The 12,661-nt window shown below is 36.9% G+C and overlaps 1 protein-coding gene across 2 annotated transcripts in view; it reads right to left on the minus strand.

Moving 5' to 3' along the window:
* The window catches only part of CDKL2 (cyclin dependent kinase like 2), a 45,699-nt gene that overhangs the window by 19,622 nt on the left and 13,416 nt on the right, over positions 1 to 12,661 (minus strand). For both annotated transcript variants that reach the window (XM_047092041.1, XM_047092040.1), the window contains exons 2-5: positions 9,750 to 9,944; positions 7,389 to 7,567; positions 5,327 to 5,439; positions 3,506 to 3,645 (exon numbers count right to left, since the gene is read on the minus strand). In XM_047092041.1, the coding sequence (XP_046947997.1) occupies positions 3,506 to 3,645; positions 5,327 to 5,439; positions 7,389 to 7,567; positions 9,750 to 9,944 (627 nt within the window). The remainder of the gene's footprint in view (positions 1 to 3,505; positions 3,646 to 5,326; positions 5,440 to 7,388; positions 7,568 to 9,749; positions 9,945 to 12,661) is intronic.

Consider the following 12,661-nt stretch of genomic DNA (forward strand, 5'->3'; position numbering starts at 1 on the left):
AGGCAGCAGCAAAGAAAGCCCAAAGCCAACAGAAGAAGAGAAATAATAAATGTTAGGGCAGAAATAAACAATATAGAATCCTAAAGAACAGCAGAACAGATCAATGAATCTAAGAGCTGAGTTTTTGAAAGAATAAACAAAATTAATAAACCTCTCGCCGGACTTCTCAAAAAGAAAAGAGAGAGGACCCAAATAGATAAAATCACGAATGAAAGAGGAGAGATCACAACCAACACCACAAAAATACAATTATTAGAGAATACTATGAAAAATTATATGCTAACAAACTAGATAATCTGGAAGAAATGGACAAATTCCTAGACACTCACACACTACCAAAACTCAAACGAGAAGAAATAGAAAATTTGAACAGACCCATAACCAATGAAGAAATTGAATCAGTTATCAAAAATCTCCCAACAAATAACAGTCCTGGGCCAGGTGGCTTCCCAGGGGAATCTACAGAAATTTAAAGCAGAGTTAATACCTATTCTTCTCAAACTATTCTAAATATAGAAATGGAAGAAAAACTTCCAGACTCATTCTATGAATCCAGCATTACCTTGATTCCAAAACCAGACAAAGACCCTACTAAAAAGGAGAAATCAGGTCAATATCCCTGATGAACATGGATGCAAAATTTCTCAACAAGATACTGGCAAATTGAATTCAACAGCATGTTGAAAGAATTATTCATCATGATCAAATGGGATTCATTCCTGGGCTACAGGGTTGATTCAATATTCACAAATCAATCAGCATGATACATCACATTAATAGAAAAAAGGATAAGAACCATATGATCCTGTCAGTAGAAAAAGCATTTGACAAAATACAGCATCCTTTCTTAATAACAACTCTCAAGAAAGTCAGGATAGAAGGAACATACCTTAATATGATAAAAGCCATATGTGAAAGGCCCACAGCTAAGATCACCCTCAATGGGGAAAAACTTGAGAGTTTTCCTCCTGAGATCAGGAACACAACAGGGATGTCACTCTCATTACTGTTGGTTAACTAGTGTTGGAAGTCCTAACTTCAGCAACCAACAACAAAATGAAATAAAAAGCATCCAAGCTGGCAAAGAAGTAGTCAAACTTTCCCTCTTCACAGATGACATGATACTCTACATGGAAAACCCTAAAGACTCCATCAAAAAACTGCCAGAGCTGATACAGGAGTTCAGCAAAGTCGCAGGATATAAAATCAATGTACAGAAATCAGTCATGTTTCTATACACCAATAATGAAGCAAGAGAAGGAGGTATCAGGGTATCAGTCCCATTTACAATTGCATCAAAAACCATAAAATACCTAGGAATACACCTAACCAAAGAGGTAAGAGATCTGTATGCTGAAAACTATAGAAAGCTTATGAAAGAAATTAAAGAAGACCCAAAGAAATGGAAAAACATTCCATGCTCACGTTGGAAGAACAAATACTGTTAAAATGTCAATACTACCCAAAGCAATGTACACATTCAATGCAATCCCAATCAAAATTGTACCAGCATTCTTCACAGAGCTAAAACAAACAAACCTAAAATTTGTATGGAACCACAAAACGTCCTGAATAGCCAAAGTAATGGTGAAAAAGAAAACCAAAGCAGGAGGCATCATAATCCTAGACTTTAGCCTCTACTACAAAGCTATAATCATCAAGACAGTAGCACATAGACCAATGGAATAGAATAGAGAACTCAGAAATGGACCCACAAATATATGGTCAACTAATCTTTGACAAAGCAGGAAAGAATATCCAATGGAAAAAAGACAGTCTCTTTAGCAAATGGTGCTGGGAGAACTGCACAGCAACATGCAGAAGAATGAAACTGGACCACTTTCTTACAGCATACACAAAAATAAATTCAAGATGGATGAAAGACCTAAATGTGAGACAGGAAACCATCAAAATCTATAAAGAATTTATCAAACTCAACACCCAAAAAAACAAATAATCCAGTGAAGAACTGGGCAGGAGATATGAATAGACACTTTTCCAAAGAAGACATCCAGATGGCAAACAGACACACGAAAGATCCTCAACATCACTCCTCATCGGGGGAATACAAATCAAAACCACAATGAGACACCACCTCACACAAGTCAGATTTGTTTAAATTAACAACTCAGGAAACAACAGATGTTGGTGAAGATGTGGAGAAAGGGGAATCCTCTTGCACTTTTGGTGGGAATGAAAACTGGTGCAGCCATTCTGGGGAAACAGTATGGAGGTTCCTCAAATAATTAAAAATGGAATTACCCTATGACCCAGCAACAGCACTACTAGGAATTTATGCAAAGGATACAGAAGTGCTGATTGAAAGGAGCACAGGTACCACAACATTTATAGCAGCACTATAAACACTAGTCCAATTATGGGAAGAGTCCAAATGTCCATCAACTGATGCATGAATTAAGAAGATGTGGTATATACATACATATATACATATACACATACATATGTATACAGTATGTGTATATAATATATATTAAATGCACATATATGTATATACACATATACACATACATGTATATATACATGTATACATACATATATAATATACACACACAGTTCCACACAGATGGAACTGAAGAGTATTATGCTAAACGAAATAAGTCGGTCAGAGAAAGACAGATATCACATGACATGATTTCAATCACATGTGTAATTTGAGAAATTTAATAGATGATCATAGGGGAAGGGTAGTAAAAATAAGATAAAAACAGAGAGGGAGGCAAACCATAAGAAATGCTTAAATACAGAGAAACTGAGGGTTGATGGGGTGGGGAAAATGGGTGATAGACATTAAGGAGGGCACTTGCTGGGATGAGCACTGGGTGTTATACGTAAGTGATGAATCACTGGATTCTACTTCTGAAGGCAAGACTACACTGCATGTTAACTAACTTGAGAATAAATTAACTAAAAAAAAAAAAAAAACTAAAAGCAATATAGGGGCACCTAGCTGGCTCATTCTGTGGAGCATGCGACTCTTGATCTGGAGGTTGTGAGTTTGAGCTCCATGTTAGGCATAGAGCTTACTGGCAAAGAAAGGGTGGGGGCAGGGAGAGAGGCCTGCCTGGCTCAGTCAGTAGAGGATGTGACTCTTGATTTCAGGGTCCCGAGTTTTGAGGCCCACGTTGGGGGTAGAGTTTACTTAAAAAAATAATAACAGGGGCGCCTGGGTGGCTCAGTCAGTTAAGCATCCGACTTCGGTTCAGGTCATCATCTCACGGTCCATGAGTTCAAGCCCCGCGTCGGGCTCTGTGCTGACAGCTCAGAGCCTGGAGCTGTTTCAGATTCTGTGTCTCCCTCTCTCTGACCCTCCCCTGTTCATGCTCTGTCTCAAAAATAAATAAAACGTTAAAAAAATTTAAAAAATAATAACAAAATAAAATCAAGAGAGGAAATTGTTGACCTAAAAGATCAACTAGACAAGAAAAAGAGAAAACCATGTCTCCATAATATAAATTCACTGTAAGAAAGTAAAACATATAATTACCTTTGCTAAATCTATCACAACTTCAGAGAGCTTGGGATAGCGTCTTTCAAGAGGTTCTGTTTCCTTGATTTCAGGCAACCTTACTCCAGCAAACACAGGATTTTTATAAAACAGCTCCTGATGTCTTGGAATTAGATTACCTGGAAGTGAGAACAGCACACATCTCTGTCATTATACCTCATGATAGAAATGGCAAAGAGACAGGTGATGTGGCATGGACAAAAGAGTAGAACACAGCTTATGGACTTGGAGTTAGGGCTGTCTCAGCATGCAAAATCACCCAAAAACAGTGTTCTTATGGTGATGGTACCTGGCAGTCTTCAATAGTGGTTTTGATGTAAGTCAACTCAAGAAAATTAACATTCTTATCTCAACATACTCATTTAGAAAATTCACAAGCCACTATATATAGAACTGAAGTCATGAGGGTGCATAGGAAAAGGATAGGTAAAGAACATTTTCTAATTTTTTAGATATAAGTACCAACACTTCATTTCTTTTTTTTTTTAAATATATGAAATTTATTGTCAAATTGGTTTCCATACAACACCCAGTGCTCATCCCAAAAGGTGCCCTCCTCAATACCCATCACCCACCCTCTCCTCCCTCCCACCCCCCCATCAACCCTCAGTTTGTTCTCAGTTTTTAACAGTCTCTTATGCTTTGGCTCTCTCCCAACACTTCATTTCTAACAACAAAGCATAAAGTGCTGACCAAAACAATGAAAATATTACTAGTCATATGATCAGAATCTAGATAAATAAGTTCCACCCTTTAAGAATTTAGTTTGGGGGCGCCTGGGTGGTTCAGTCGGTTAAGCGGCTGACTTCGGCTCAGGTCACGATCTCGCGGTCCGTGAGTTCGAGCCCTGCATCGGGCTCTGTGCTGACAGCTCAGAGCCTGGAGCCTGTTTCCGATTCTGTGTCTCCCTCTCTCTCTGACCCTCCCCCGTTCATGCTCTGTCTCTCTCTGTCTCCAAAATAAATAAACGTTAAAAAAAATTAAAAAAAAAAGAATTTAGTTTGAAAATGAAAATAAATTGTTTTAATTATTAAAATTTAAATTTTAAAAAATTAAAATTTTTTCAAAAATTTAAAAATCTACTGATTTTATACCTGTGTTTAAAGTCTGATTTGAGCAGTTTTATCTTTTTCTTCAACTTTAGTACCTAATCTAGTATAAAATACATATGAAAATTCTGCTGTAAGAAACTACTGTATTGTTTATTGAATTTGTACCCTGGAAACTTAAAATCCAACAGTTAAATGCCCCCCCCAAGTATTTTCCCATTATTTCCATTTTCCAAGATCCATCTCCCAATATGAAGTTCGTATTTCAACAAATGTAAGACTTTGATATTCTACCTTTAAAATTCTGTCCAAAACACTAACAACAAAAGTCATATCTGCAACAAGATTAAACTACCTAAGATCTCGGTCTCTCAATTTGAAGATGAGGATAAGGGTAACAGTCGGATTCCACCAAACACTTGCTAACCCCACCCCCCAGAAAAAACCATTTGTATCCTCTACATGTGATTTATTGAATGCAAAAGTGCAGAGAAAATGTACAGCCTATGCTCTTTTCTTTGTGGGGAGTGGGGCAGGAGGGTGGATGAGAGCATGAATAAGACCATTTGCCAGACAAACCAAAGCCAGACTGAGAATGAATTAATATAAATAGATGAGATTTTCCTATTGGCTCCCTACCTCCACTTAAAACACATACCATCTTTAATATACTAACAAGTAGTAAAATCAATACAAACAAAAACATAGGAGAAAAACCTCTAAAATTTAAAATGCAGATGTATAATCTTACCTAAACACGTCATAATATGATATAGCTGATCAATATCAGAATCTCCAGGAAAAAGGGGTTCTCCCATGAGCATTTCAGTTACCAGACAGCCAATGGCCCATACATCAACAGCCCTGAAATAAAAGCAATGTGGTATAAAATCTGGCATCCTACTATGTTTATGTGACTGAATCTGTTCTGCATGTTACTATTTGGTATTCTTGGTATTGAGAATATTTGTAGCAAGCGTTAAATTACTCATAAAAACACATTTCCCTATAAACTTCAAGTACTAATTCCCAATTTTACCTAAGTCAGATTTCCAGAAACTTCAATCACGTGACAAGAAGGAAAAGGCTTCTCAAAACCGTTATTATGTGTACTTTATTCTGGAAATAAGTTTTTTGGGTTTTCATTCAAAGCCTATTCATTCTTTGTTTATACATTATTCTAACCAGGTTGATCAATCTATCCCACCATACACTGAAAACAGCACAGGAGAAGGTTGTTTGGGACACATACAGTAACAACAAGGGGAACTGGGAGCTAATGGGAAAAATAGAAACATTATCTTAAAAATCAGACCCAAGAACTTAAAGCAGAATATGCTGGTATCATTCACATAGGGACAACTACCTTGAAATTGTTTAAGGTCATAGCTGAATTATAAAATGGTATAAAGGGGTACCTGGGTGGCTCAGTTGATTAAGCATCCAATTTGGCTCAGGTCAAGATCTCACAGTTCATGAGTTCGAGCCCCACTTTGGGCTCTGGGCTGACAGCTCAGAGTCTGGAGGCTGCTTTGAAATCTGTTACTCCCCTCTTGTCCCTCCCCTGCTCATGCTCTGTCTCTCAAAAAATAAACATTAAAAAATTTTTTCTAATAAAATAAAAATAAAATTATAGAAAGGTTACAGTATAACAAAATGAGAACTCAGAGTAATCAAGAAAATATTAAATGATGTGTGCACTGAAAACACAGAAAGTGTAGAAAACATTTTTTAATGTTTATTTATTTATTTTGAGAGAGAGAGAGATTGTGTGCATGAACATGTGAGTGGGAGAGAGGAATGGGCAGAGAGAGAGGGAGAGAGAATCCCAAGCAGGCTCCACACTCTCACTATGAAGCTGGACACAGGGCTGGATCTGATGAACTGTGAAATCATGACCTGAGCTGAAATACAGTGGGGAGGCCTAACTGATGGAGCCACCCAGGCACCTCTAGAAAACATTTGAGAAAGATTTCTACCAAAAGCAGTGAGTTACCATCCCTTCTTCTTTGAAGAACTCATTTATGCAGATAATTTATATTTTAAAAACATTCCACTCAATTATGTTTCTCCCCTCATCCTTGTCAACTCCACCTTGCCTCATTCCAAGTGTCAGACTTACCCAATCAATGTTGTCTTTCTTTACAAGTAATAAATACATCTATTTCCAACCCACTGTAGAGAACAGACCACACACACCAAAAAACCCACTTGCTCATCTTGATTTCTCTACCTTTAAAATAAGTATGCCCACCGCAATTTATTGCAAGCACACAAGCGCGCCTACGCACACACACACACGCACACACACACACACACACACACACACACACACACAAACACACACAAAACATTTAAAGGGGAAGCACCAAAAAGAACAAGTCATAAAGTTCCCTAAATGTAAATTTAAGAAACACAACAGATGAACATAGGGGAAGGGAAGGAAAAATAACATAAAAACAGAGGGAGGCAAACTGTAAGAGACTCTTAAACACAGAGAACAAACTGAGGGGTGCTGGGTGGGGGATTGGGTAAATGGGTGACGGGCATTAAGGAGGGCACTTGTTGGCATGAGCACTGGATGTTACATGGGAGTGATGAATCACTAAATTCTATGCCTGAAATCATTATTACACTGTATGTTAACCAACTTGGATTTAATTTTTTAAATAAATAAAGTTCCCTTAAATGTAAAACTTTCCTTTCAGTGTTAGAGTGATCTTTCATTATATTAGAAACATATTCCATTTTATCAAGAAAAAATGTGTTAAATATGCCCTCTCTGCCCTCCACCCCCTTTGCTGATGTCTTACTTGCCATACTTGACATCGCCGACCAATAGTTCTGGAGCTCTGTACCATCGGGTGGCCACATAATCAGTATAAACTTCCCCAGGGGCTGCCAATGTCCGCGCAAATCCAAAATCACATAACTTGACAACACCAGATTGGGAGACTAATATATTCTCTGGCTTTATATCTCTGTGTATGATCTAAGACAAAAAGCGAAGTATGACATATATTGGCACATCAGGTTAAGTATATTATTTTTTGAGCACCTGACATGTGCAGGGTACTATTTTTGTCCCTATAACAAATACAGATAAAAGCATATAAAATTGTTCCTGGCTTTAAAGAAACTGGGACCTAGCTGAGCAAGAAAGAACATTTATGCTTGAAATTTCACTTAATCAAAGATATTGGATGAAATATATATTACTAAATACCAAATCAATTGTTCTGTTAATGACTACTCTCAAGACTAAGAAAGTAAGACTATCATTGAAGACTAGACTGGTCACGGAAAAATTTTATGAAAGACAGGTCTCTAATACTATGTGTGACCTCGATAAATGTAGAAATGGAAGGACAATCCAAGTGAAGGTAACAAGAAGAGCAAAAAAGCAAAGACAAAAATAGATCAGGAAACTCTGGGGAAGTGTTTTTCCTAGAGTAGAGGTTATATACTAGGGTGGAAGGCTGCCTCAACCTCCAGCCTGGGAAGTCTGAGTTGGTGTCAAGGCCATGGGAATCCACAGAAGTGACATAAACAATATGGTATTTATAGATGTTGGCCCATAAACAAACTAAATCAGAAGAAGGACTAAAGGCCAGGAGAAGAGCATTGGGACAACTACGAGAGGATAAGGGCCCAAACAAGGCTGGTATTCAGAGGAATAGAATGGAAAGAGGTACAAGTTAGAAATATCTTCAGTCAAGAATGAACAGAACTTAGGAAGTAATCTCAGATATTTTACTTAAACCTGGGAATCTAAAATAATGGTGGTTCCATCAAAAAAAGAAACGTCTAGAAAAAGTTTGTTCTGATGGAATAGTAAGTAGTTTAGTTTTAGCCATGTGGGCTTTTAAGTGGATTGTTGAGCACCCAAGTGGAGGCATTCATCAGGCAATCAGAAATGTAAAAAGAGTAAAATAAGGTCAGTTGTTGAGATTTCTAAAGGAGAGACTATGGAAGGAGAAAACAGGACAGTGGGAGAAATACTAAAAACTCTACAGCTAGGCAAAACAAATCATCAGGCTTATTCTCTAATACAAGTAAGCTTCATTTTGAAATTTTAAAAAATATATTTATTTTAAGCTCTTCCAGATGATCAGCATCAATGTGCCATTGCTGAGCATTTTGCAAGGCTACCAACTTCTGTTACATCCTAGACATCAACGGTGAGGTCACAGGGCCAGCCCCACTCTATTAGCATTTGTTACTTGTATAATCATACCAAAAAAAGTCATTTAAAAATATTTTGTAAGGGGCGCCTGGGTGGCGCAGTCGGTTAAGCATCCGACTTCAGCTAGGTCACGATCTCGCGGTCCGTGAGTTCGAGCCCTGCGTCAGGCTCTGGGCTGATGGCTCGGAGCCTGGAGCCTGTTTCAGATTCTGTGTCTCCCTCTCTTTCTGCCCCTCCCCCGTTCGTGCTCTGTCTCTCTCTGTCCCAAAAATAAACAAACGTTGAAAAAAAAATTAATAAAAAAATTAAAAAAAATATTTTGTAAAACTGGTAGAATCAATGTGCTGAGTTATTCATTTTATAAATGTCATTTCACCTAGAGGTGCTTTTATATGATATTCAAAGGATATAAAATGATTGTGATAGACAATAGGGTAAGAGCAGGGATTTTCATACATCACAACTAGGCGAGAGAATGTGAACTTAAAATTTGTGCATTTCACTCAGCAAATGCTACCTTAAAAAACAAAAAAGCAAAAAATCACAGCAAACAAATTTTAAACTCTAGTTTAATATGCATAGCTGAAGTATTTAAAGTTGAAATGTACTGATGTCTGTAACTTACTTTCAAATGCATAAATAAATAAGACAGAGTAATGGGTAGATAAATGGATGACTAGATGAATAAATATGTCATAAAGCAAATACAGCAAAATGTTAACAAGTATAGAGTCCACATGGTGGTTATATGGGTATTCATGTACAGTCTTTCAACTTTTCGGTATAGCCTAAAATTTTCATAATAAAATGTTGGAAGAAAGAATACATGTTATTATGAATCATGAAAATTAGCAGTATCAAAGTTACACAGTTTATTTCAATTACTTTACTGGTCCAAACTTTAGGTTAGGCAAGTGTCTCATTAATTAAGTGATGGTATCTGGTGAGTTAATCATTGGCAAAATCATTATTTAACCTAAATACTTACATTGTGACTGTGACAAAATCCAATTCCATTAATAATCTGAAATAAATACTTCTGAACCAGTTGGTAGTCTAGACCATTTGGAAAGAGCTCCAAGTCATCAAGAATTGTATGGTCAACAAATTCAAAGACTAGGTACCATCGTTTTTTTTTCTTACACACTTCCAACAGATTGACCAGATTTTCATGCCTCAGTTGCTGTTGTAAAAAAAAAAAAAAAAAAAAAAATGCAAAATCATTTTTCCAAGATCAAATTATGTAGCAATTAGTCACAATCTAAAGTCTTAGGATAAGAAAAACAAATAAAATTCATAAACAGTATAAATTGTTAAAAGTATGTTCTTAAATTATAGTTTTTAAATTATAGTCAAAAGACCATACTGCCCCATTCTCCTCTCAGATAATACAATAAAGCCAACGAGAAAGAAACGTAGCTCCACCTTTGATGGAACTAAGCAGGATCTAGACCCCTACCCACTATGAATGAGGTAGGACTGCCAAATCTAGTCAAGGTGAAACAGAAGTTTAGGAAGATACCAAGAGATCACCTGTGGCTAAAAAGCTGGTAGAGCCAAGTAATCCAAAATTGGTGACATACCCTGAAAAAGGAAAAAACAAAAACAAAAAACTCCTTCTTTGCTATAATAGGAACAAGATTCATAGGCTGTCTGTGAAAGCAACCCTAGAACTGAATGGCACCGAGAAATACCAGGGAAGGGAGGCCTGAATAATTACACAGAAACTCATTTGCTGGAAGCAATCTCTTGGTGAGGCCAAATGGAAGGCAAAACAACTCATTATGAACAAATCAGCAAATGCCAAGGATAACAGAAGTCAATCCCACAGATCAGGCTTGCATTGTAAGGAACATCATTGTGAATCATGGTGAATTCCTGCTAGCCTGAAACAAGAGCATAGCCTTTCCCCTAAATGAACCTTCTACAGATAGCTAGTCCAGGAAGGGCTCACTTTGTTACAAGATAAGAAACAGTCAAAAAGAAACCAATCCAGGATATTCAAAGATGCTCTAAGAAGAGAGGAAGAAAGAAGGCAACAGATAAACATTCACCAGAAAATGTTGCCACCATTAAAGGGAAAGAAACCACTAGAATATAGCCCTAAAAACCCTCAAGGAAAGAGTGATCCAGGAACTTTACATCCAACAAAACTGTCGTTCAAGTAAAAGACAACAGTGAAAAATATTGAGAATGGTGAATTCATTAGTGTGGGACTAAGTCTTAATAAAAATGTGCACATCACAATCACAAAACAGAAGGTGAATATTTAAAATTTAACAAGGCACAAACAATATTTCTAACAAATTTAGAATAAAGAAGAAAAGATGCAAACAAGAGTGTACATATGTTGATTTCCTTGTTGATGGGTCAAAATTATATTTTTAACATGAAACTTTAAATTACAAGGCCTAATTATATTTACAGGTTTAATGGTAAACAATAAGATAAATAAGATGTCTTTGAAAATCAGATGAGTTGGGGCGCCTGGGTGGCTCAGTTGGTTAATTGTCTGACTCTTGATTTCAGCTCAGGTCACGATCTCAAGGGTCATAGGTTCAAGCCCTGTGTTGGGCTCTGAGCTGAAGTGTAGAGCCTGCTTGGGATTCTCTCTCTCTCTCTCTCTCTCTCTCTCTCTCTCTCTCCTCTATCTTGCTCTCTCCATGCCCCTCCCCAACTTGCTCGCTCTCTCTCTTTCTCAAAATAAATAAATAAACTTAGAAAATCAGATGAGAGAGTGGGAGAGAAAAGGAAATAGAAACATAATAATTACTTTACAAAGGATTAAGTATATTATATAATGCTATGGTTATAACGGTAACAAATAGTAAAAAATAAAACCTTTCCAAATTATCAAAGGAAACACATTCAATATTTTAAAAATAATTTAGAAATTATATAGAAAAATATTTTTAAAGGTGTACTAAAACAGCATGATATTACAAATAATAATAACTAATACATACTGTTTACTATGTTCAAAACACTATTCTAAGCACAAAAACCCTATGAAACAGGTACCATTATTATTAGTCTGATTTACAGATAAGGAAACTAAAGCACACAGATTTTAAGTAACTCGTCCAAGGTCACACAGCAATAACTGCTAGACACAGGATTCAAAAGGAAGCATAAGTACCTACAAAATCCAGTCACTGTGGCCTGTCTTTTCCTGACAACATTTCATGTTTGCTTAGTTCCTCCTTCATGTCCAGAACGTCTGCTATGTAAGCACACTCAGACATGTAGCTGATTTGAATGAAAAATATTTAGATTTCTTATTCTTAACCACTAAGCCATACTGACTCTTAAGGGGGAAAAAAATGACAACTAAGATCACACTTACCTGTTACATCATAACTATAAATGGGCTAAACTCACCTATTAAAATAAAAGATTCCATATCGAATCACAAAGAACTTTCCAAATATATCACTGGTTAAGTGAATTAAGGTAAATCCATACAAGGAAATAAATTGCAGCAATTTTTTTTTTAAAGGGCAGTTTTATGTCTACCGATATGCAAAAATCACTAAGATACATTAAGTGAAAAAAGCAAGATCAGGTCAGTGAGTAGAGTATGCTGCCATTTGACATGCACACACACTGCTCCATATACATCCATATTCTTGTATATGAATAACGTGCTTCTGGTAGATATAGTTGTTTACAACTAAATCGCCGGCATACAAAGGTGGCAGGGAAAATCATTCAAATTTTATAATATATTCGGGGCACCTGGGTGGCTCAGTCGGTTAAGCAGCCAACTTCAGATCACAATCTCGTGGTCTGTGAGTTCGAGCCCCACAGCAGGCTCTGTGCTGGCAGCTCAAGAGCCTGGAACCTGCTTCTGATTCTGTGTCTCCTTCTCTCTGCCCCTCCCTTGCTTGTGCTCTCTCT

This window comes from Lynx rufus, unplaced genomic scaffold, assembly GCF_022079265.1.
Source record: "Lynx rufus isolate CCGP_SWC_20201006 ecotype Redwood Valley unplaced genomic scaffold, mLynRuf1.p SCAF_3, whole genome shotgun sequence".
In the NCBI taxonomy this organism is placed as follows: Eukaryota; Metazoa; Chordata; class Mammalia; order Carnivora; family Felidae; genus Lynx; species Lynx rufus.